Genomic DNA, 24,953 nt, shown 5'->3' with positions numbered 1-24,953 from the left:
TTGCAGTAGAGTGTGTTTTTGCGTGTGTGTGGTCCTCATGGGAGTGTGTGTCCCCACCAGCAGATGTCCGCATATCCCTAAAAGCGCCATAGCCTTGGGCAGTCGTAGTCATTGATGGAGAGTGACGGCCTGAGAGAGAGAGAGAGAGAGAGGGGGGGGGGGGTGTTTTTCCCACCGTTTAATTGTGTATTAGTCATTTAGCCTTTTTTGTTTTTTCCCTGCTGCTGTCCTGAGGTGTCCTTCAGAATTCAACCTCCACCATCTTAACACAGAACAGCGGCGCACGTTGGATAAGCAATGTGATCATGTGAGATCGGATATCTGCCAACGTGACTTACACCGAAAATCTCCTTGGCATTCTGGCTGACTTCCACACTCTTCTTCTACAGTGTAGCCACATAGGAGTGTTGTAGCAACAGTCATCGCCACACTCACCCAAGCTGCTGTAAGCTCGCTACTCTGACTTTCCTTTCCCCCAGATGCTGCTGAAAGCGGTAACCTCAGTAACCAGCATCATTTTGGTATAATTTGTGTGTTCACTGTTGCTTATGATTGGTCTCCATCTTGGAAATGATGTAAGTGGTGTAAACACAGGTATCAGATACAGTCCAATCAGCTTAGCAACAGTAACTACTCTGGGCCGAGCTGTCCTGTCACATCAGCATTCCCCCCAGACAGCCAGCATTATAAGACTGACAACGCATCCAACGCAGTCAGAATCTCAAATTAAAATATCTGTGATCACTTTTTGTGTTCCATAACTGTGGAATCTGAGTGTGAGATTTGGATGAAAGATGAAACGAATGACAGAATTGCTCTGTTGTCTTGTCTGCGTGACTGTTTTCAGATGAAAGGCTTTGTTTGTTACGGCCCAAAAAGTGACATCATCACTTCACATCTGCACAGTCTTTCAGTGGGGGGGGGCATCATGTTGCAAAACCAAAATCTGTGTTTTAACAGATGAAAGCCCTGTGTGTATAAGATCAACAAAGTGCACATCGTTTATCGAACAATTTTATTTACAATCCCACAGTTACCACACTTGATTCGTCAACAAGCTTTGCAGTAAAGCGTCCATTAGCTTGAAGTCTGTGATGTTAAGCTTGTGCCTGTGCTTTGACTGAAATGTTGGGTTTCCTGACACACACCTGATGATGGTGAGTACTGCAAACGCTCCTCTCTTCCCTCCTGTAGTGCTTTCAACGGCTCCAGTGCGCCTGTTTGCTGTTATAGGCGTTACCATCTCTCTCTGGGTATTACTTTTAGAGACCCGGTGAACATTCTACATTAGCTTTCAACAGCCCACATTAGTCTATTTAATTCCCTCAATGCCGTTTTGTGTCCGGTAGTTAATATCAGGGATCTCAGGCTCGGCTTTATACGGGGAGGGAAGTGTGTGTGACTATTTGAAAAAGCCGCCTCTCGCCTTATTAATATTGTGTGCACCAGAATAGTTAAGGGAAAAACAATTATTAGTATTACTGGGCCAGCGGTACTTGACCTAGATGGGCCTGTCGGGACAGCTTCCTCCCGGGACGCACGGGCGAGAGCTGCTCTTCCCATCGCTCCGATCTCAAGGCTGCGTTCCTGTAAGACTGGAAGAAGAGAGACTGAGAAACAAATGGAGTCTGAGTCGGGCTTACAGGTCCCCCAGAGAGACAGTAAATGAAGTTTAATGCATATTGTCCATTATTGTCATCTATTTGATCTATTTTGCTTCATAGCATAACCCCCTTAGCTGAAATACTAAAATGGAGTCATTAGCAGGATAGATGATGGAGGCCAGCAGCGTGCACACACAGGCACAACCAAATCAGTGATTGAGCCGCTGAGCTTTAGACTTTAAATTGAGCAAAAACCCTGGCTTTGCTTTCAGTCTGTGGTAATCACTGAGCTGCAGGTTACGGTAGCTGCTGTATATTCTGGTACGTAGACAGCGAAGACCTCGTTTGGAGTTACATGATACGCTGCTCCCTCCTCTTCCTACTCCATTAAACTAAAAAGATTTCAAGGCCGATCTCTGTCTCTGTCTCCTCATCATCCCACTGCTATCTCAATTCTATTTCATCTCCTGCACTTTTCTCTTTTTTTTCCACGCTCTAGTCCCTCTCTAGCCTCTGCAGCACAGTTTTCTTCCATTTTCGTGCTTTTGATGTGACATTTTTATTGGTATCTATTTATTTCCATCACCATATCGCCCCCTGTATGGTTCTTCTGCCGCCTGGATGTACCCTCTTTACCCTCAGAAACCTGTGTGAGAGTGTAGACTGATGGTGAAGTGTGTGTGTCAGTGAGCTCATTGAGGACTTATATCATATGGAATCATTAACATATAGAGTGAATCAAAGCAACAAAAAGGAAAGTAGTTAACACAGAGATTACTTTGTGTAAGTTTTGTTACCTGTTCAATGACAGACCTCCTCCCCTGCAGGACTCACATGTAGTCTTCATCACAAAACGTGTCTGTCCTTCAGATGATGACCAGTTGGCTGCCACTGTGTACAGATTAAACTGTAACACACCCAAATACAGTAATAATCCCCCACAAATTGATCAGACTCTGTTTGTGTCAGGAGTAGCACAGAGTCTGACAGTGGTCAGCAGCGCCATCTGGAGTCTGTGGAGCTCCACTGAATGAAATGTCTCAGACCATTGACTGTGTGGAGACGGGGCAGGGTTGATTCGATCAGGTGGTGAAACGACATATCAATCTAATCCTGATTCAACCACTGCCAAGATATATTCAAATAAGCAGAAGAGAGGAAACAATACACCATAATGCCAGTTTGGGTCTTGTTCATTTACTGAATCGATGGGCACTTGTAGATGTCACTTCTTGTTCTTGCTTTCTCCCCACAGGCACTGACTGGACGCCTCTCCATACCGCGCGGGGCAGTGAACAGGATTTGATTCCATCTGCAGCTGATCCATTCGTGATCCTGCCGTCATCCCGACGATGGAGCGCTTGCTGTGTCTTCTCGCCATCAACTTAGTGGCTCTGAAGGAAGCTGCTGGTAACTTGCATTTGGTTTTGACGCTTTAATGATGAAAAGTAAATGATGAGTAGACTTAGGCCCGGAGAGATCAAGATCAAGTTTCATTGTCCATTTTAGCTTACATACTAACAAAATAAGGCAGTAAAGCTTTGATGAGGATGTCCTGATGTGATCGTTGTGCCTTTTTACGCTTTGTTCCACCTAAGTTTCCTTCAGGATAATAATAATAAAGTTAAAGTTGAAAATTAATCCATTTAAATCACCTCATTTACATTGCATTTAATCACAGTGGCCACATGTACAGCATGGTAGTATAATGCATGCGGCTCATCGGGCGACTTCAGAGCCCGATTAAAGTTTCATCATTGTTTTTTTAGGCAGAGTGTAGAGGGGATCCAATCTTCCTCAAAAAGAGCCCACTGGGGCTTAGCAACGCAAGAATGCATGAAGGTGATAAATGATGGATGATGATAGGCTGCAGCTTGTGGGGAAATTAACAAGCTTTGCCAGTGTGGGAAAACGTGCTGTCACGGTTATGGTCGGTCCCTGCAGATACACAACAGCCCGTGCAAGAAAAAAAACCTCTTCTGCCTCCTCAGTGTTGAGCCAGTGACACACAAATACACACAATTTAGCAGCTATTCCCTCACACCAACGCTTCTCAGTCTTACTCTCAGCCTTAGTACCCAAAGTGCTGCCTATTTTCCATCTCTCCCTGTAGTATTCATACCTAATTAGCTAAAGGAAAAGATTGAATGATTGATGTCTGCTCCCAGGAGGCTCCGGGCGTCCAACTCTCACAATTTTTTTTGCTAAATTGGCTGCAACCAATCATAGCTGATAAAATGAAGGGACACTACAGCACCCAGAACAGCATTATACATCTGTCTCATGGTCTCCTCTCACTTTTGCATGCTTGTAATACGAGTATCCAAGAGGCAGCACCCTCAGATCGTTCTACACGGCCTGTGAGAACGCACCGGCTGAGGGTTGTGTTATGTTCGCGTCATTGCGTTTGCAGGTGGAGACGTGTGTGTGGCAGGTCATGACAGCGGGCCAGTGTTTGAAGAACAGCCATCCAGTTTAATTTACCCGGAGGGCCTGAGTGAGGGCAAGGTGACCCTCAGCTGTCAGGCAAGAGCCAATCCAGCTGCGTCGTACAGGTGGGTGACACGCAGAATACACAGCCAGTCATGCAGCACGCAAAGGTCCAACCAAGTTAGTTGTAGTTCTGTTTACTATCACCTCTCTGCTGACTTGTCTTTGTCTTGCAGGTGGCTTGTGAATGGCACAGAGGTCCCGCTGGGTTTGGATCTTCGCTACACCTTAGTCGCTGGCAGCCTGGTGATCAACAGCCCTCAGTTCAGCCGCGATGCCGGCTCTTACCAGTGTCTGGCCATCAACCGCTGTGGCACCATCATCAGCCGAGCAGCGAACCTCAAATTTGGCTGTAAATATTCAGTCCATTAACTTGTATGCACAGTTTAAGTGGGCTGTTCTGTATTCTGGAGTTGTTATTGAATTCTCTGCCAGTACACTTGTGATACCATCCATAGTTTATTACTCCTGACAGTCATTAGGAAGTATATGTGACAGTGGTATTTGTGTTTCATTTCTTCTCTTTTTTGTTTTCTCCAGACCTCCATGACTTCCCTCCAGACAACAGGAGTCCTCAGACTGCATATGATGGTGTAGGAACATTTCTGGCCTGCCAGCCTCCTCCACATTACCCAGGTATACCCTCCATTGGACTAGGACTGGGACCACTAAATCAGTTCCAACTGTTTTACTGCTGAATTTAAAGTGCGGTGTGGTTATTTGTACCAATCTTTTCTCCTCTCTAGCGTTGTCCTACCGCTGGCTCATCAATGACTTTCCTCACTTCATCAAGCAGAACGACAGCCGGTGGTTTGTGTCCCAGGTTACCGGTAATCTGTACCTGGCCAAAGCCGAGCAGAACGACACCGGTAACTACTTCTGCTTCACCACCATCAACATGGACAACAGCATCAAGAGCACCTTCAGCAAGGCCAACCAGCTCACAGTTATCCCTGAAGGTACGGAGAATGATGAGTGCTGAAAGGAGCACTCTGTAATGGCTGTGCTGTGGGCGAAATCATTTACTATTATCGCAAGTGAAAACCTGTCTACCGACAAAACCAGCACTTTGTGAACCTAAGATAGCAGCAGGTCATATTGGCTGCCACAGAGTACATTATACCGCTCAGAAATGAGATTGCATTTCTAAGATGGCTGCTCCTTGTTTGTTTCACTGTAGCTAACCCCAGGAAGTCGGTTCCAAACATCAAAGTGCGTTTTCCTGCAGAGACGTACGCCTTAGCAGGACACACCGCACAGTTAGAGTGCTTCGCCTATGGAAAGTGAGTTTCCCTTTCAACTCATTGGAAATCCTACTGAATGTTTTGTCCATTGCCGTTTTCATTTTATACACCTACCTCGCCCCTCTTCACCTTCCAAACTCACATCCACCCGTTTCCTCTGTTTCTGCGTTCCAGCCCCGTCCCAAAGCTACGCTGGAGGAAGGTGGATGGTTTGATGCCGTCCAAGGCAGGTAACAGCACGGAGGGACCCACCCTCATTCTGCCTGAGCTTTCCTTCGACGACGAGGGGGTTTACGAATGTGAAGCGTACAACTCAGAAGGAAGCACGACCTACCAGGGACGCATCAATGTTCAAGGTAGGAAAACACAAATGAAATACAAATTGAAATGCATATTCCAAAATCAAATATATAAGTTTCATGTTGTGATACTAGTAGACACTGAAATACTCAAATCCTTTAGTAGTAAGATTTCCTTGAGTAAAGGATAAAAGTAAGAGTAAAATGTCCTTGAGAGAGGAGAGAGTTTTATTTCCCTGTGATGTAAAAGCATCACATTTCCAGTTTTGTTGTTTTCATGAAAAACAAGAAACCAAAAAGAAAAGAAGGACAAAGAAAATAATGATCTGCCATATTTTATGAACTTATCACTTGTTGAATTTAAAATATAAATCTGCAACCAAATCTAACTATTAACTAGTGAAATAAATGTAAATAAACTGCACAATTGTTCGCCACTACAAAATCTGGATGTTAAGTTACTTTTTACCACTGCTACTACTGCAACTCTTCTTCTCTGCACAATACACATTCCCGTACATACTTTTCTCCCTCTTTAATATTTCTTACTTTTCTCTTTCTGCCCTTTTCTTGCACCCTGAAGCTCAGCCAGAGTGGCTGCAGATGATGAGCGACTCTGAGGTGGAAATCAGCTCAGATCTTTACTGGAGTTGTGTAGCTGCTGGCAAACCAAGGCCTTCCATTCGCTGGCTACGCAACGGACAGCCACTGAGCACACTGGTAACATTCATATATATAGAAAGACCATTTATATCGTCTTTAGGTATGGATGAAATAATTGTTAATGTGTTTTTACGGACAACCGACCTCAGAATGCCATTTAGAGGTTTATCATTTATCATCCCTGCACTGATTTCTCACACACCTTTGCTGCCACCCACAGGACCGTGTGGAGGTGAATGGGGGTCGTCTTAAAATCAGTAATTTAGCCCTGGAGGATTCTGGGATGTACCAGTGTGTGGCTGAGAACAAACATGGTACCATCTACGCTGCTTCTGAGCTGAGAGTGGAAGGTAAGATATTTTGTTGTTGTTGTTTATAAAATATTTTCCTCTGCTCAGCTGTTTTTTTGACACTGTCCCCACATCCTGAATCCCATCCTTCCAGTTCAGGCCCCAGACTTTAGGTTGAATCCTGTGCGTAAGCTGATTCCAGCAGCCAGAGGAGGCCAGGTAATGATTGAGTGCCGTCCACGCGGCGCCCCGAAACCTAGCCTCTTCTGGAGCCGTGGGACAGAGCTCCTCACCAACAGCAGCAGGTGAGATGAAGGAGAATGGGGCACGAATAAATATATAATAACTTTTTCTAGGCCTTATGGTGAGTCTGTATATGTTTATTTCCACAATATGATGTTGAGCCTCTGAATGTTTGCACACCGTTAGAGTGACAGTAACCCCAGCTGGCATCCTATGGATCCACAACATCAGCAGGGCAGATGAGGGGAAATACACCTGCTTTGCTGAAAACTACCTGGGTAAAGCTAACAGCACTGGACACCTGTCTGTCAGAGGTATGAACCACACACACACACACACAGAAGTGCTTGATACTGAAGTAGCTCTCAGATCTGAAATACTACAGAATGTTCATATTTTTAACTGAACCATATATTCATAGCTTTTGTGGTTATGATCCACTCTGATCCGCTGGAACTAACTATTTTCATTATCAATTGACAATATATCCATAATTTATTTGATGAGCTATCAAAAATACTTTGAAAGGAGACGCAAATGTATGAGATTATACTTATAAATCAATTTGTTGACAGAATCCCAGACTAGCTCTGATGTCACACTCTTCATTTGTGTCTCTATTTATTTCACAGATGCCACTAAGATCACCCTGGCTCCTTCCAATGCTGACATCAACCAGGGTGAGAACGTGACACTGCAGTGCCACGCCTCTCATGACCCCACCATGGACCTGACTTTCACCTGGGCTCTCAACGGAGTCCTGCTGGACCTGGAAGACCCTGCTGGGCTGTACCGCCGGGTGGAAGGGGTAAGACTCGTGATACGTGGTATTTGCTGACTGAAGTCCAAAAAGTCAGTGTGAATGATGAAGGGTTGAAGAGGAGTATAAAGGAATCAGTTCTGATACCAGTCTGGAGGGTTTGCCTGAGGGGGCATAGTTTGCTTTCTGTTATTTCCTGTCTCCTTCCCTCCTTCCCTTTACAATGCAGAATATAAGAGTGTTATTTTCTCCCGTCTCCTGTAAGTTGTTTATCATGCCATTTCTGCCCCTCTGTCATTTCAGAAAGAAACCATCGGTGACCTGTTCATTGTCAACACACAGCTGAGTCAAGCAGGGATGTACACCTGCACAGCTCAGACTGTGGTTGACAGCTCCTCCGCTTCAGCCAAACTGGTGGTTCGAGGTACTAAAAGAGGCTGTATACAATTTATTTATTTATTATTTTCAATGAAATAATTTACTGAAATTGTAGACCAGCCTGTTTTTATACGCTCCATAAATGAAACACTTACAGGTACTTAGGTTGTAGATAAATGTTGGTATACACTGAGCACTTAGCATCTACTTTACAAGAGTGAATAAGCTAAACATTAAGAGTAACTATGCATGCAGGAGAAGATTTAGTACCGGCATGTCAGTCAAAACCTTTACTCAGAAATCCGTTGTGCGACTGTGCAGGCCCCCCAGGACCTCCTGGTGGTTTGCTGGTGAAGAACGTGGCTGAGACGTCAGTGGAGCTCAGGTGGAGTCGCGGCTACGATAACCACAGTCCCATCGGAAGATATGTCCTCATGGGCAGGTCATCGCTCACATCAGAGTGGAAGAAGATGAGGACAGGTTTGTGTGTGTGTGTGTGTGTGTGTGTGTGTGTGTGTGTGTACCTGTGTAACTGTGTACCTCTGACAGACAGGTAACAGTCAACCTTTGTGATTGAGTCAGCTGTGTTTGTTTCTCATAACCAGACCCTGTGAACATCGAGGGTAACGCAGAGTCAGCTCGCGTGATGGGGCTGATGCCCTGGATGGATTATGAATTCCAGGTCATCGCCAGCAACATCCTGGGAAGCGGAGAGCCCAGCATGCCCTCACACACCATCCGCACACAGCAAGCAGGTGAGGGCTGAAGGTCACATACAGTCGAGCTTAAAGACTCTATAAAACTTATGGCAAGTGACCACTGGCCTACGTTTGCCCTCAGCTTGCATGTTAGGACTACACATCTGATTCACTTGAAAAGGAGTGTAAATGAATTCCATAGCAGCCCAATGTTGAACAAAAGGCCGGATGAACTCTCACCTGAAGTTAATGAGCACCATGAAGCAGATGAACACCATCATTAATTTGGTTTATTTTGACTGATCTCACCACAATGCCCACAAAAATGTTACTCTCTGTAGATGTTGTGATTTTCTGATGTCCTACTTGTAATTCTTTCAAAAGGTTTGAGACCCACTGATATATCGTATGTTGTCACGTGTTTCTCTCCAGCTCCCACAGTGGCCCCCAGTGGACTTGCAGGAGGAGGAGGAGACCGCAATGAACTCATTATTTCCTGGAGGGTGAGTGGATTGCTTGGAATGATGTGTTCTTTGTTTATCGGGCCGTGTTAGACCTGCTAGATAAGTGCTGGTTTTCAATATTTGGACTCTGCATGTCTTGGGAGAATTTTACACATCACTTTTTCTTATGAATCATCCAGCCGATGGCCAGAGAGTACCAAAACGGCGACAACTTCGGCTACGTTCTGGCATTCAGGGAAAAAGACACATCATCGTGGACAACAGTGCGATCTCCCCACGTGGAGTCTTCTCGCTATGTCCATTTCAACAAGAGCCTGACACCTTACAGCCCCTTTGAGGTGAAGATCAAGGCCTACAACCGCAGAGGAGAAGGGCCCTTCAGCCAAATCGCTTTGGTGCACTCTGCAGAAGAAGGTGACTCACTCTCACATTTTCACTTCACAAATCTGTTTCGTACTCTCATTTCCATTTAGGTCAGCAGACATAAAAATCAGTTGTACAGCATATTCTGTTTTATAGCATATAACTGTTTTAAGTGGTTATCACTCTCATATTGCAGCAAAAAGGTCCTGAATTTGATCTGGCTTGTTCATTTATGATCATGGTCTTTGGCTTCATGTTTGCCAGTCTTAAACCCATTGTTACTATGATGAAATGAATGGAACCCAGTGGCCATAGGTCGAACAAACACATTTTTTAATCTATGCACACGACTGCATGCAGTGTTAAATATTCTGCAGTCATGTAAAATCATTTGTAGGTAATGATTTCAAAGGGAAACACTTACAAGCATGGTGTATACAAGACTTTTCAGAACATCAAGTCACCGGCAGTATTGGCTTTAACCAGTAGAGGGCAGAATTATCTTGGAATCAACAATGTCACCTCACTCATCCAGTCACTGACAAATACATTTCTTAATTCAAAGTATGTACCTCATGGATTTTTAGTAAAGTAGACTAATACGTTGTTAATATTTTTCTTGCATAATCTGCACAGAGCCAACAGTCGGCCCATCATACGTCAACGCCACAGCGCTCACCGCCTTTGAGATGCAGGTTTCATGGGAGCCTGTCCAGCAGCTGAGCACCAATGGAATCCTCAGAGGATATGAGGTCATACAGCTCATATTTACCCCCCAAAGTTCAAATGTCAGTCACCTGAAACAATCTGATAGGGACATGTTTACACCTCTAGCTGATACTATTTATTATTTATTTATAGTTGTTTATTTATAGTTTATTGCTGTTATTGATCACTGTTCAAAGATTCAGGCACAGCACAAATGTATTTCGTTGTATTATCATATACAATGACAATAAAAGCTATTCTATTCTATTCTATTCTATTCTATTCTATTCATTTCCAGCTTAAATGTCGTCCAGCTAAATCATATCTGTCTGTCTAGAATGTGACATGCATATGAAAAGCTGCAATGAGTTACACAGATGTTAGAATCCATTAGTAATGTAACAATCAGCTATCTTGTGTTCTTCCTTACAAGCATTCCTTTAAATACACCGGTTTGTTTGTAAATGGAATGTGAGGAAGACTTTTGCATCGGACACACATTTTCCTCAAATTTAGCTTGGCAATAATTCTGTCTGTCCTCTAAAAATCTCCCTTGACAAAAATTAAAAGACAATAAGAATGAGATGTCATCATTGTGTCCATCATTTTTGTCCTCAGATCCGTTACTGGCGACAGCACGAGCGGGAGGCGGCGGCAGACCGTGTACGGACAGCAGGACTGGAAACGACAGCGCGGGTGACAGGACTTCGAGCCAGCACTCGATACCATGTTGCTGTTCTGGCATACAACAGTGCCGGCACTGGGCCGCCGTCACCACGTACCACGGTCACCACCAGGAAACCACGTAGGGTTGCCTCACTCTTACTGTCTGACACACATGCTCACACACACTGTATTTACTTTCATATCATTATAATACAGTGTATAATACAGTGTAATATTGTTAAAATATGTTAAAATAATTATATTTCAAAATGTCATAACCAACCTACAATAAGACCATAATCACCTCCTAACAACATAACAACAGCCTGGCAATGTCTTGCAGACCATAGCAACCACACATGCAACCAACTAGAGCAAACTCAGGAACCCACATAGTAACATCATAGAAACCTCCCTAACACCTTGGCAACTAACAATTCACCCTAGCAACCAGAAAGAACTCTAGCAAACGCCTAGCAACACTTTTGCAACCCTCTCCAAGTAACGATACTAGCCACCTTAGCAACCAAACACAACATCCTTGCATCCGACCTAGCAACATCCAGAACAATAAAAGAAAAAAACACACTCTAGCAACTCCCTGACCCCTTAGTAACCACTGAGAACATCATAAAAATGATCTTGACATACTCTAGCAACTGAATCTAAAACCACAACAAGCGAGCACTTTTTGTGTTTTTTTTGAAACAGTTAATTAAGATTACTTATTGTAATTAAATGAAGACAATCAGGTAGTTAAGGCTCTTCTTTATCTGGTGAGACGCAGAGTCACACACTCACAGATATACACAGGAGGAAATCCTCAGGCACCTCCTGAATGTAACTCAACTTGGCGAAATGACCCATGTGCTTCATTCCTCCGCCCCTGCTTCTGGCAGAAAAACATTATCCCTATCAGCTGGCTCTTCTCATTACCCCTAATAAGAAGAGGAGACAGCCTACTTACATAATAGTTCGTACAAATCCTGGGCTGAGGGGCTGTAACGCATTCAGCAGGGGGATTTTGGAGTATTGAGCACAGAAGTATTCACTCCTTTGTCTGAAGCTGCCGCAGGATGAACCAACACCTCCTCCTGTCAAAACATAGTCCTCATGCCATGAGAGGAACAGGTTTAAAGGGTTGAGTTGTTTGGTTTAACTAGGTTTAACACGGAAAAATCACTATCTCAAGTAAATCAAATAAAGTTTAGTTTGTATCAGTATCAGTTTGTACGGTTGGAATGCAGGTTTACAACAATAAATAAGGCCAGTTTGACACCTTTCACTGTAATTCAACCTCTGGATAATGACATCCGACGAATCTGGGTTCTTCCTGCATAGTGATTGGATCACAGTAGGTGGGGCGATGCACGCATTTCCTCCATGGACAAACTTCATATACAACCTGATTAATTAGTGCGAGCAAGAAGATAGGGTGGCGTGCGTGCAACACAGTGTGCATGCACTTACACTTAACATTACATTGTTTACATTAACGCGACATTTTCCTTACCTGGATAACTTGTCCATGCTCTGGAGAGATCCGTGAGATTGTTTGAGATCACTTTAGGCTATAGTTAAGTTTTGAGGTAAAAAATATTGCAATCCCTCCAGTTACTTAGTAAACCTAGGTAGGACAACTCATAAATGATTTCAAAAATGAACAGCATACAGATACTTGCAAATATATACTGCAGCTAGGTGATTGTTTACTTCACAGTGTCATTATCACAAAGGTCGCAGGAATAAAACAGATATTCCCTCCTACTCCAAGTTGCCTTTTAATTGTAATATTGATATATGCTAAACTAACACCTGATCTCAGCCCTAATGCATGATTCAAACCTTGTGATCATGCATTTCTGGAACATCATCTTTGTTATTTCTGAATTGGGTTTGATTTTCCTCCTCTTCATCTGACATCTGACTGTCTTTCCTTCACAGCTCCTAATCGTCCACCAGGCAATGTGTCATGGAAGGCTGATGCCTCGTGGGTAACGGTGAGGTGGGACCATGTGAAGGCCATGCACAATGAGTCAGCTGTACTGGGCTACAAAGTGAGTCCACATTTACTACACACACATTTACAGCACCCTTCTTTCAGGGTTATCCAGTCAAGGCGGTAATCTATCCTTCTCTGTTGGTAAAATGTTATAATAATGTTCTCTTCTAAATGTTGCTGTACTTCAAGTCTTAACATTTTAACAACATTATGACAAATGATTCAGTCTTTATTAACTTCCCAAACCCACCCACACTTAATTGCCAATAATAAGACACTGAAAAAATAAGTTTAAGATAGTATAGTAGTAAGAAGTAAACAAACACTAATGAAGCCATCAGACAGAGCTGACCGATGGTATCCTGGCTGTCCAGAAAGGCTCTCCATGTATTTAGGTAGCCCGAAAATACAGTTTAACTTCATCAACTTAATTGATTAATTCAACTGAATTCAACTAAATTACCTCCATCAAACATAATGGGTGAAACATGCTTCCTTTTAAAAAATAATAGGTTTTCACCAAAGATATTGTCTGGGTATAAAGACTCAAACTAATCATCTAAACGATCAAATTTGAAATATGGACACAGTTCAGTAAATAATTGTTTATTCACTTGGGTAAATGTTCTCTGTAGCTGCTTCAGAGCACAGTGCTAACCTAACCAGTGCTAACCTGTTGAGTTTTGTTGTTATTGTAAATAATGTGATAATCTGATGTTGATAATCTCTTTGACATTTATTGCCCTAATTTACTACGGCAATAGTAGACATGTTGCAGAGTGATGTTGCCGCCTAATATTTAGTTTTTAATAAGTCAGACTGGAACAGACTAGATTTAATCATGTTTGCATAACAGAAATGAATATAGATAAAAATACCATAAAAGTCAAAAAAAAAAAAAAGTCATTTGAAAGTGCTCAACCTTGCTCCAGCTTGTAGATTAGACAAACATCTTGCATCATCAAAGGATAACTAACAGTAGTCCTTTGTTTTGAAGTCTATGACATTAGAAGCTATTCATTGATACCTGATAATTTAGGTCTTATAACTTTTAATGCTTGTGAATCATTCATCTGTTGTTCTTGCTTCTTGTTGTCCTTCAGGTCCTGTACAAGCACGAGGGCCAGGCGGCACTGAAGGTTCTGGACAAAGGGAAGACGTCCGTGAAGCTGCCACTGCCAAGAGACAACGATTATGTCGTTCTGGAGGTTCGGTCCTGGGGCGAGGGCGGAGATGGCCCGGCACATGAGATCATCGTGTCCCAAGACTCAGGTGAGAAGAACACACTCGAGCGTCTTGCCATAAATGTGAGGTGACGCCACTTTAACACTTTGATCTATTCTTTTTTTTGGAGCGTTTCATTAAAATGTGTTGCCTTCTTGTCTTGTCATCTCTCTCACTCTCAGGAACTGGAATGATGGTGCAGAACGCGGCCTCCTCGTTGTCCAGTCACCCTCTTGCCGCCTCACTCTTCATCACTCTCATTGCGTTGTCGACCCTGTGATCTCAGCCAATCGTTGGACTTTAAACAGCCTGAAACTAAAGGTCACTTGTGTCTCAGCCTGTGTTTTGAGTCGGGGTGGGGTTGAAGTGGGCGTGGACGCACTGGGGGAGGTTCTAGCACTTGGAGGGTCAGGAAGGTTGGAGGTCGGAGATTCAGGTTTCATTTTTTTAAGAACAAAAGCGAAGGGGGGCTTTTTTTTAAAACATGTCTGATGGAGTTGAACGTGGGAGTGGGAGGAGGCCTGTCTGATTGTGAATTTGTGTAGATATCAGTAGTAACCATGCCTTACGGGGACCATCACACCTCTGGCTGACGTCTTCGGGTGGAAAGAGTGGAAAGCCTGTGTACATACAGTACAGTCGCACATACAGCTGAAGTCTGCTAGTTCACACTGCAAGCAACTACATATGTCGGTGTCATCAACTCCAAATGCATCCGCGTAATCAGCTGCATCTACAACATTAAGGCCACAATTTAAACTTTTAAATGCCCCCAAATCCTTCTCAAAGTCTCATATAAGATCAGTATTTAATTGCTCAGAGATCTCAGTCACTGTCATAGATCAGTATGCTCCTTTCAAAATTGCTCCCAGCTTTCCACTTGCCAGTTCTGGTTCTTCTCTTACTCCATTTTGATGCACTTTGGAAGGATAATCTGATGTATTTGTCATCCAAGCTCAGAGAGACACAAGGGGGCGCCGGTCTCTTCTGTCAATAATCAACTCTAGATTAGATTGTGTGACGACGAGCACACAGAGTAGAATATTCAGGCTGGTCGCTTATCCTATAAAAGAAGAAATTCTTTAATGCAGCTTTCCAAGCCTGACTAACTGAAGTCAGACTTGGAGTTGAAGTATCTCGACTCAGCAGTTGAGAAGAGTTGACATCTCTAGAGTCGTTGCTCGCAGTGTGAACAAAGCTCAAAAGTCAGATATTGAAGCACCGGGGACATTTTATTGTTGGTTTCCATCTGCTCGTGTCTTCATGCTTTGTTTGTGTTGTTTTGTTTTCGCTGTAATTACGGCAAACGATAGAAATATGTCAGCGGCCCAAATGAATGTTTACATTTTCTATCTTGTGCTCTTTATGTTTGGGGGAAACGTGGACTAAGGCGTGTTTAACGGTTCTTTGTTTACATTTGTTTGTGCCTGCATTGTTACAGTAATTCGCACAACCATGTCAAAATACTTGTGTTTAGCATTCAGGTTTATTACAGCTGCTTTCATGCCTGTTGGTTGATAAGACGGGCACTTAAAAACGAGGGTGATGACCGAGGCAGAAGTGCTGAAGAATTAATATTGATTAGTTACCAATGATTTATGATTGAGATCAGTGTTATCATCACATCTATCACCTCTTATGTAACACACTGGGTTCTTTACAGTTTACAGGAAACGTTGTGACACATTCTCACAGATAGATTGTGTCCTTAAAGGGGACATATTGTGCATTTAGTTTTCTGGTTAATATACTGTAATATAGTGGGGAGTATTTATTTTATCATTGGCTATGGCATCCAGTCAGACAAGTCCTTACCTCCTGACCTCACACTTCATTTGTATTGGTTTGTATTGTCACAGTTTCACATCAAGATGAAACACACCGGGGTAGCCACACTCACTCACATTCAGTTAGTCAAATAAGTTATTTTTTATTGTTGTTGCCTTAATCTTCTCTTTAGAGTTTAGTCCCTTAACTTGGCGTGAGAAACAACATGTCAGAGTTTTCTTGGAAATCAGGAACTGGCTGTGTTCATTTTGGACTTTCTCTCTATCTGCCAACGTTGTGGAAGTCACGTCACATTGGTGCAACGCAGGGTTAAGGGTGTGGTGAGAATCATTTGTAAATGTTGAAGGATCAAGGAATCTGAGAAGTGGTTTGTATTTATTGGGTCATAGTTCTTGCTTAAAGCCACAATATGCAGCTTACGCCTGTGAGACATGGATTGTGTTGTCGGCGCCACACCCAAGTTTCCCTCTTACATTTCATCATCTGAGGCTAAAACCAGCATCTACCACACACTGAATAAGTCAAATAAGTCATACTCCCCCCAAAAACATAGTTGTCATAAAAATGGAAGATTCAGATTTAACAGGAGCGAGTGATGAGGCTGTAATTCTGACGGGGAAGAATTGCATATTGTATCTTGATGAATGATTGCGGCCGTTTTGATACACTCCCTCGTTTCCGTGCAAGTCTATCAGTCACTAAAGGTTTGAACTTTGAAACACAAATGTTATCACAGTCAGTACTTTGGCATAATGGAGTTTGTGTGTCCATGTTGACACGAAGTTAGTTGTGTGCGTCACTTAACCTAGTTGTTAGAAAAGCCAAAATCGGAGACTGGAATGTCTTTTGTTGAATCCAAATGGTCTCTTCTTCTTCTGATTTGTTTTATTCTATCTATTTTTAACAAGTCTGGGCGACCAGATCTTTTTGTTGTACTTTGTACTTGACTTTGCAAGTTTGCTTTATTTTGTCAGGAATCTGTTAACTCTTTCACGTGTGCTCTAAACTTTTCACCAAACCACGCTTTTACGCACTCTGGCATTTAACAAACAAATGTCTGAGTGCAGCCAAAATCAGTGTGTTTGACAACAAGTAGAAAACACACATTTCTATAAACACTTGGTAGCAAAATCACAAACCACTGTATTTAAAACTGTAGATTGGATCTCACTTTGTAGATAGCTGTAGACGGGTACTTATACTGCACACGTGTTCTTTCATTCGTGAAGTCCAGTGTTTCAATTTGGGTTAAACCAATCGGGGGGGGTTGATGCTGCGTAGAGCTGAAGAAATCCAATCTGGTCCGCTACATGGCTGCTTGCATTTTGTTCATATCAGGTTTTGTACACATTTACAGCTTGCAACGTATATTAATGTGATAATATAGTTACTGACACAATAATTTCATTTTCATTTGGCTTTTAGTTGAGTTTAATGTCCCTGGTGGTGTAAATATTTATCCTGGGGTCTTGACATGTGGGATTATTTGGCATCAAAAAACCCAAATTGGTCTCAACCTGAATTTAAATGCATCGGATCCTGGTATTTAGAGATGCCAAGTTCAACACAGCAGCTTCATTTCTGCACAACATGAAAACCCGCAAAAACCGCTTTCAAATCCATTGAATGTTGACTTTATGTTGTAATGCTCTGTACAAAGCCTTTTTTCTCAGTACCTTCTGCATTCATCGATGAGCCATAATTGTCATTTTATGTATTGTACTGTTCAATGGTGTCTAAAATGCCCTGTCATGGAATGTTCTGGGTGAACTTTCAGGTTTGCTGATGTGCTGATTGGCTTATCACTCACTTCCTGGTGGTGGTAACAAAGAGTCTTTCATTTGGCCGAGCTGTAACGCACTGGGGAACGTTGCCTTTCGGGCTTTTTCAAAATTGGGATTTATGGGGAATGTGAAGGTTGTTGGTCGGGGTGGGGGATTACTTGTAAATATGATTCAATAAACACGTTGGGATTGTAGTCATGGTTATTTTTCTGGTCCAGTTTATTTGTATGGCCCAATATAACTATACTATACTAACAATATAAGCTTACACATCAATAGTATCTGACAATGAAAGAATATTAATCACATTTAAGTAAAATCGTGGAGGAAACAAGTATAGAGATAAAGGTATATAGATTAAGTCAGATAGACTTTATTGATCCTTTAGCTAAATCTGTCTTTGGCTCAGTGTTGTAGCAACATAAACACACAAGAAGGCTCTTGCAGGGATCAAACCTCCACCAAGGCCAATGTAGTCCAAGTCCTTCAGTTATGACTCTGTCTCTCTAAAGATGACATCCTGTATCTGCTCTGCATCAAATGTTAATGTAAGATGTTCCATTTGCTGGATTAATATTTTATTGCTAAGCAAGATACACATAAAATTTAATTTCCTGGGCGATGACTCATCAAGGTCATAGGAGGTCAAGCTGACATTTTGTCTGCAATTTATAATCAATTTACCACACCGGAGCATGTTGGATATGCTAGATATTGAATTTGAACCAGGCCAGCCCTACACTCAGCATTTCACACACCCAGCCCGGAACAAATTGATATCAATCTGCTCATCTGATCCCTGGGTAATTCAGCAAACAAGTGTGTTTCCCAGAGTGTTCTGTTTATCATGTAGGGACTGATAATCTCGCCCAAGGAGGTGAAACTCTGCTGTACCTCTTTGAGAAAAGGGAATATTTCAGCTTCATGTTGAGGCGATTATTTCATTATTACTAATTATTCCAGGTAACACTAAATTCTGATATCTGTGACGTGTGAAAAATTATTCACAGCTCATTTCCTCAACGACCTTTCTGCTAGGAAGTGCAGAGTCACGTCAGCCAGACTCCCACCACCCCAAGTCCTTATCGCCTGCACTTTGCCATCAGTTATTAGTCATTGGTGAGTTAAGTATAAAACAGCCCAACCAAACACTGAGCTTTGCCTCTGTTCGTCTGGAAGAAAGGTAATGAGATTGCTTTGAAAAAAAACTGACTGCATGCAAACATTGAATAACCTTTTTCTTTCAACAAATGCATTAATAGACTATAATGATGCTCTCCATTGGTTTTAAAGGTGTTCCATTTATGACAGATGAACATGTTCATAAAGTGGAACATGATCAGTTAATGGTCAAAAAGTTAATCAACAAACTAAAGAAGATTTCTGGTGTAGTTTTGTTATATTTAATACATGTTTTTATGATTTCATGACTAACTTTTCTGATGTTTGGTCGGATTTCCAGGTTTCACAATGGCAAGACCACTACTCATCACAGGTAACTGCATGTTCAAAACAAAGTAGTAGTAGTAGTAGTAGTAGTAGTAGCAGTAGTAGTAGTAGTAGTAGTAGTAGTAGCAGTAGTAGTAGTAGTAGTAGTAGTAGTAGTAGTAGTAGCAGTAGTAGTAGTAGTAGTAGTAGTAGTAGTAGTAGTAGTAGTAGTAGTAGTAGTAGCAGTAGTAGTAGTAGTAGTAGTAGTAGTAGTAGCAGTAGTAGTAGTAGTAGTAGTAGTAGTAGCAGTAGTAGTAGTAGTAGTAGTAGTAGTAGTAGTAGTAGTAGTAGCAGTAGTAGTAGTGGCATTTGGTTGAAATAGGCACTGAAAAGATATTTCAAAGTTATTTGGGTGAAGAAATGATGCAGATAGCTGCCTGCCAAACTCTTTGTGTTGCCTTTCAGTGTAACACATTCTTAAAGCTACTGTTATTGTTTTCCCATATCGCTTACATCATTGTATTATCTTAATGAAAACTGCACTGGAATGGTTCAGAGGTAGAGTAACACATTCTGCCACTGACACTATCTATTCTTGGACCTGTATTCATATTTCACCTGTCTTGATGGCCTTTTACCCAGTGCATTATGCTTTATATTTTACATTTTTAAAAGTGTATTTGTAGTAAGTTTCACCCAGAGTTGGGTTAGTGAGAATGAGTCAATGGTATATTCCAATAATCACACTTCTGTCCTTGTCTTGCTTGCAGCTCTGGGGCTTCTCTGCGCTCTGCACATTGGTAAGCATTTGATCAATCAGCTTGTTCATTTGTGCCGTAATTCACAACCAGATTCCCATTAAGTCTCTTTGTGTCCTGTCCTCTGTCTATCCTCAGCTTCCTCCGCTAAGCTGGTGTGCCACATGACCAACTGGGCCCAGTACAGGCCTGCCAACGGCAAATTCACCCCAGACAACATCGACCCCTTCCTGTGCACCCATGTCGTCTATACTCTGGCCACCATCAACAGCTACAACCAGATCACCCCCATAGAGTGGAATGATGGCCAGATGTACCAAAGACTCAACAACCTCAAGACTGTGTAAGTCATCCCAGTCTGTCAATTTTTCTGTATGTGTTTTTCTGTACATGTTTCATACAACTGGGCTCTGAAGGCAGAGTGACACACAGCTGTTACTAAGAAACGATGGGGTTTACATGATCTGAATGTTATCTGCCTTTAGGTTAAGTTGTTTCTCTTTCTCTACTTGTAGCAATCCTGCACTGAGGACTCTGCTGAGTGTTGGAGGCGTCGTCAACGGAATCAGCCCGTGAGTTGCATTATCACATTGAATCTTGAAACTGAAATTCCTGGAATTGGATGTGGTTTTGATTTAGGGTTCCATAATTCATTGAAGGCGCATAACAAATAATAAGACAGACAAATTTGATTCTTTCATTTATTAGAGAGATCTGTTTGTATGTGATGCTTCAAATTTCTAGAGTAGAGACCAACTCTCGTAGAGTTTCTAGAGACCAGAGATTTTGTTTTGTGTACCACCAGTTTCATCTTCATGGTGTCCAGACCAGAGAATCGTGCAGCATTTATCAGGTCGGCCATCAGCTACCTGCGCGACAATAACTTTGATGGGCTGAACCTGGCCTGGGAGTATCCTGGACACAACGGGAGCCCACCACAGGACAAGGAGAGGTTCACCGAATTGGTCAAAGTTAGTATCACTGTGATTATTCTATAATAGTTCAAATAGGTTAAAACCAAATTTTCCCTATTAGGAGATGTGCACTTATTGATTTTCTTTTAACGGAAATTGTGCCCCAAAATATCAACAGGCAGATGTTTTTGCAGAATCCAGCAATGTCTGAATGTTTTTTGGCCATTTGCTCAACAGGAGCTTGACAAGGCCTTTCTGGAGGATGCCAGAGACACCAGGATGACTCAGCTGCTTTTATCAGCAAATGTCGCTAGCTTCCTTCCGACCATCAGCAGATCCTATGAGGTCGACAAAATCGCACCGTAAGTTAGAATCAACCACAGAGTTCCAGACTCCCTTCCAACCCATATTACAGGTGCATTAAGTTACATCCACAGTGAAATAATTACTTTTCAGATAATACCTATAAATAAATACATTTCGGGTAATACAGGTCAGCCCTTTATCACACCTTTATTAACAATATGACCACATATTAAGCTGCTGATGTGAAGCAAATATTTTATATCAACAGTCACTTTGACTTCATCAACGTCATGACCTATGACTACCATGGACACTGGGAACCACGCACTGGGCACAACAGCCCACTGTACGGAAGCTCTCTGGACACTGGCTCACACGTTCACCTCAATGTTGTGAGTGCACTTACACATACTGTCAAAGTTTTGCCAATAGGGCCAAAGGTGGATATGATACATTTATTGTAAAACTGTGAAATCATCATGTTATTGTACGTATCAAAAATCTAAAATGTTTCTGATAGAACTCATCCATCGCATACTGGATGACTCTGGGAGCTGCCGCTGAAAAGCTGTTGTTGGGTTTCCCTACCTATGGACGAACCTACAGGCTGACTTCTGGCTCTAACAGCCTGGGAGCACAGTCTAATGGCCCTGCTGATGGGGGACCCTACACCCGAACCCCTGGCTTCTGGTCCTTCTACGAGGTAGAGCACATTTGCTTAATCCTTAAAGGTACAGAGGTTCCAATGGTTTGGTCTGTCCAGCAATGGCTGTGGTTGCCCATGGAGATAACTACTGTTACTATTGATCATCCACTTGTATCCTGTAAGCATTTCACCTCCCTGAGACCCAGACATTAATTTTCTCCTTGCTATTTGGGATTAGTGGGACCTAATAAGTATTAAACAAAAACCCACAGATTTCAACACATTTCTAGCAACCCAAAGTGGTATTTATATCACAATTGGGCATCGAAAAATGTCCAGACATGAGGACAGCTTTAAAATAAGCACAAACTTACAAGTATAAGACGTATAAGATGTAGGGAAGAAAAATGAAATGTCCACATACTGTATGAGGACTCAGGGTGTCAGCAGGTTATCTGAAGAAGAATCTGCATTTGAACGAACAAACTGGTGCCATATTTTTTTCACAATATGTAACGATAGGAACCACTTATGCACAATCGAAGAAAGAAAACCAATGAACCAACCTGAGGGTTTGTCTTTCTCTGCTTCCAGATCTGTGACTTCCTTCCCAGTGCTACAGCTGGATGGATCGATCAGCAGGAGGTTCCTTATGCCACCTATGGCAGTTCCTGGGTGGGATATGATGACATGCGCAGCTTCTCTAGCAAGGTGAGCCAAAACAACACAAGTAGATATTCACCATCTTATTTCACTGGCAATCGTTTCTCACTATACACAACTACTCATTTATAAACAGTTCACCAGCTCTGATTTTGAAGCGCCTTGTTGTTGATTTGTAGTTCATCTTTGGTATCTGTTACTGACTATCACTCTAGGTTGAGTGGATGAATAGCCGCAACCTGGGTGGTGCTCATGTATGGACAATGGACATGGATGACTTCAGTGGAACCTTCTGCTCAGCTGGCCCTTATCCTCTCATCAACCACCTCAGGCTATCAATGGGTAAAAACTGCACTCAGCTAGCTTTCAAAACCACTTTGACTTTTAAGCACCAAGCAATATCTGTGGGGGGGAAACATTGCAGCCCAACACACAGATATACTGTATTGTTCTGATCCCAGTAAAAGCCAGAAACATATTTGTGAGAGGGAGTCAGGCAACATCACCAAACGTTACAGAGAGCTGAGGTTACATGTGTACAAACACTTTATATCTTTACTGCATTTAAGGCAAAAAAAGAGTGTTATTTAATTGGTGGCATGTAGTTAATGAATGGATTGCTTACATTTTTGAGCGTGTCTCTTTACACTTGCATAATCTTGTAGTAGAGCAAAGTTGATTCATGACCTATTTTTATTATGGTGTTTACATGATCATTGACAGCGCCACCGCCTGTCGCACCTTGTCCCCAAGCAATAACTTATTATTTTTACGATCAACTCCCTAAATGTGAATTGCAACAGTTCACATTTTCAACAAACTCCAATGACCTGTTACTGATTTCAATGTGTTTGCTGCTGACTTCACAGGCTTTCCCCCTAAGCCCACCACCACCCCGGCTCCCACCACTACCCGGGACCCCATAACTTCATTCTGTCACGGCCGCCCTGATGGTCTCTATGTGAACCTGGCTGATAAGACCACTTACTTCCAGTGCTTCCTTGGGAACACCTACCTTCACCGCTGCCAGCCCGGCCTCATCTACTGGGACTCCTGCAAGTGCTGCAACTGGCCCTGAGAGTTCATCGGCGTACAGCACCCCCCCATGCCACAATCATAGCTTTGTTGAATAAAATAAACATAACTTTATCACCCCCATGACATAATGAATGAATGAATGATGTCATTAAGTGCTTAAGATTCTTGCATTTTAGTGTTTGGCTAAAATGCATGTTCTCTATAGATTTGTATTGCTGCTACATCTGAATAGGCAATTAAATAAATAATATAACATGCATCCTAACTAAAGCTGTCTCCTCCCTTCGATCTGGAATTGAAATACACACTTCACACACTTTTGGAAAGAATATTGCTTGTTTTTCATGCAACATGGAATTTGGATTTGTGTTTTATTTTTATTTCTGCACTGCACTTTTTCTGAAAGAAAATTGAGGCGTGTGAACTCTCTACTCCCCTGAATATTTGTGTAAACCTCAAGCCATTTCTCTCAGTTGGCCTATACAGGTGCCGCTCAATAGATTAGAATATCGTGGAAAAGTTTAATTATTTCAGTAATTCAATTCAAAAAGTGAAACTCTCATATATTATAGAGTCATTAAAAAAAAGTTTAATATTTCAAGCCTTTTTTTGTTTTAATTTTGATGATTATGGCTCACAGCTCATGAAAACCCCAAATTCAGTATCTCAGAAAATGTGAATATTGTGAAAAAGTTTAATATTGTAGCTTCACGGTGTCACACTCTAATCAGCTCATTAACTCAAATCATCTGCTGAGGTTACCTGAGCCTTTCAGTTGTCTCTCAGTCTGGTTCAGTAGGCGACACAATCATGGGGAAAACAACAATATTCTATTCTTTATTCAGCTACACCTGCAGAGAAAGGTTTTGGAAGATATGTCTGTCTTCCTTCCTCCTGGTTGTTAACGAGAGAACATTGATACGTCTTACATTGATACCGGTTTTCTCTCCAGTAAGGTATCTTATATATTGGACTATCAACAGAAGCAATTCATCCCTCATGCAGACACTGAGCCATTGCTTGTGGCTCAGAGGGAGAACTGTGGCAGAGGTGACTACTAGTCACCAAGAAGATGTTGCACCCGCGTCTATTTGTGGTCTGTTTGTTTATTAGTTAGCTAAACGGAGTTGGCTCTGGGAAGAACCTATTACATTTTGGTGTAGCTCCAGACAATTTCCTAAGATACAGTATATGATCATTTTCATAATCTGCACCAAGATCTTCACAAAAAATACACCCAACTCTTTACAATTCTGCCTAATTTATCCCATGATATTGACTCCATCAGTGGTGTAACTTGGCCTGGATCTGAATACCAGTGATGATGCTTTCTGTGGAGGTTTTAGTTTGTTGTTAGCTTCTTGTTTGTTTCTGTCTTTGAATGTCAAGTGTTTCTCATGGGGGAATATTGGGTTTCTTTAAATGCTCTGTATATGAAGTACCTCAAGATAAGTTTGTTGTGATTTGGCGCAATATAAATTAAGAACTGCTTCCCTCACTGTTCACTGTAGTTAAGGTCAAACGTGGAGGAC

General features: G+C 42.1%; 2 protein-coding genes across 2 annotated transcripts in view; both read left to right on the top strand.

Annotated features, from left to right (window-relative positions):
• cntn2 (contactin 2) overlaps nucleotides 1-17,862 on the top strand; it is a 30,059-nt gene extending 12,197 nt beyond the window's left edge. The window contains exons 2-23 of the mRNA XM_076156538.1: nucleotides 2,860-3,014; nucleotides 4,018-4,159; nucleotides 4,271-4,446; nucleotides 4,635-4,730; nucleotides 4,841-5,053; nucleotides 5,275-5,377; nucleotides 5,513-5,694; nucleotides 6,221-6,357; nucleotides 6,521-6,650; nucleotides 6,745-6,895; nucleotides 7,020-7,147; nucleotides 7,466-7,641; nucleotides 7,897-8,017; nucleotides 8,293-8,451; nucleotides 8,577-8,726; nucleotides 9,102-9,172; nucleotides 9,313-9,547; nucleotides 10,133-10,248; nucleotides 10,823-11,009; nucleotides 12,815-12,927; nucleotides 13,976-14,144; nucleotides 14,279-17,862. Of these exons, the coding sequence (XP_076012653.1) occupies nucleotides 2,957-3,014; nucleotides 4,018-4,159; nucleotides 4,271-4,446; nucleotides 4,635-4,730; nucleotides 4,841-5,053; nucleotides 5,275-5,377; nucleotides 5,513-5,694; nucleotides 6,221-6,357; nucleotides 6,521-6,650; nucleotides 6,745-6,895; nucleotides 7,020-7,147; nucleotides 7,466-7,641; nucleotides 7,897-8,017; nucleotides 8,293-8,451; nucleotides 8,577-8,726; nucleotides 9,102-9,172; nucleotides 9,313-9,547; nucleotides 10,133-10,248; nucleotides 10,823-11,009; nucleotides 12,815-12,927; nucleotides 13,976-14,144; nucleotides 14,279-14,376 (3,111 nt within the window). The 5' untranslated portion in view covers nucleotides 2,860-2,956 and the 3' untranslated portion in view covers nucleotides 14,377-17,862. The remainder of the gene's footprint in view (nucleotides 1-2,859; nucleotides 3,015-4,017; nucleotides 4,160-4,270; nucleotides 4,447-4,634; nucleotides 4,731-4,840; nucleotides 5,054-5,274; nucleotides 5,378-5,512; nucleotides 5,695-6,220; nucleotides 6,358-6,520; nucleotides 6,651-6,744; nucleotides 6,896-7,019; nucleotides 7,148-7,465; nucleotides 7,642-7,896; nucleotides 8,018-8,292; nucleotides 8,452-8,576; nucleotides 8,727-9,101; nucleotides 9,173-9,312; nucleotides 9,548-10,132; nucleotides 10,249-10,822; nucleotides 11,010-12,814; nucleotides 12,928-13,975; nucleotides 14,145-14,278) is intronic.
• On the top strand, nucleotides 17,174-23,633 carry LOC143005259 (acidic mammalian chitinase-like). Its single transcript, XM_076156540.1, has 13 exons — nucleotides 17,174-17,222; nucleotides 18,679-18,787; nucleotides 19,131-19,163; nucleotides 19,867-19,896; nucleotides 19,993-20,197; nucleotides 20,370-20,426; nucleotides 20,660-20,825; nucleotides 21,006-21,130; nucleotides 21,343-21,466; nucleotides 21,595-21,777; nucleotides 22,315-22,431; nucleotides 22,599-22,725; nucleotides 23,253-23,633. Exons 3-13 carry the CDS (start codon nucleotides 19,139-19,141, stop codon nucleotides 23,459-23,461), a joined length of 1,368 nt encoding a protein of 455 aa, XP_076012655.1. The 5' UTR covers nucleotides 17,174-17,222; nucleotides 18,679-18,787; nucleotides 19,131-19,138; the 3' UTR covers nucleotides 23,462-23,633.
• Nucleotides 23,634-24,953: the final 1,320 nt, after the last annotated feature.

Source organism: Genypterus blacodes, unplaced genomic scaffold, assembly GCF_046128005.1.
Source record: "Genypterus blacodes isolate CSIRO-AG114 ecotype Tasmania unplaced genomic scaffold, CSIRO-AGI_Gbla_v1 ptg000070l_1, whole genome shotgun sequence".
Classification (NCBI taxonomy): Eukaryota; Metazoa; Chordata; class Actinopteri; order Ophidiiformes; family Ophidiidae; genus Genypterus; species Genypterus blacodes.
This window is presented reverse-complemented; position numbering and strand designations above follow the sequence as displayed.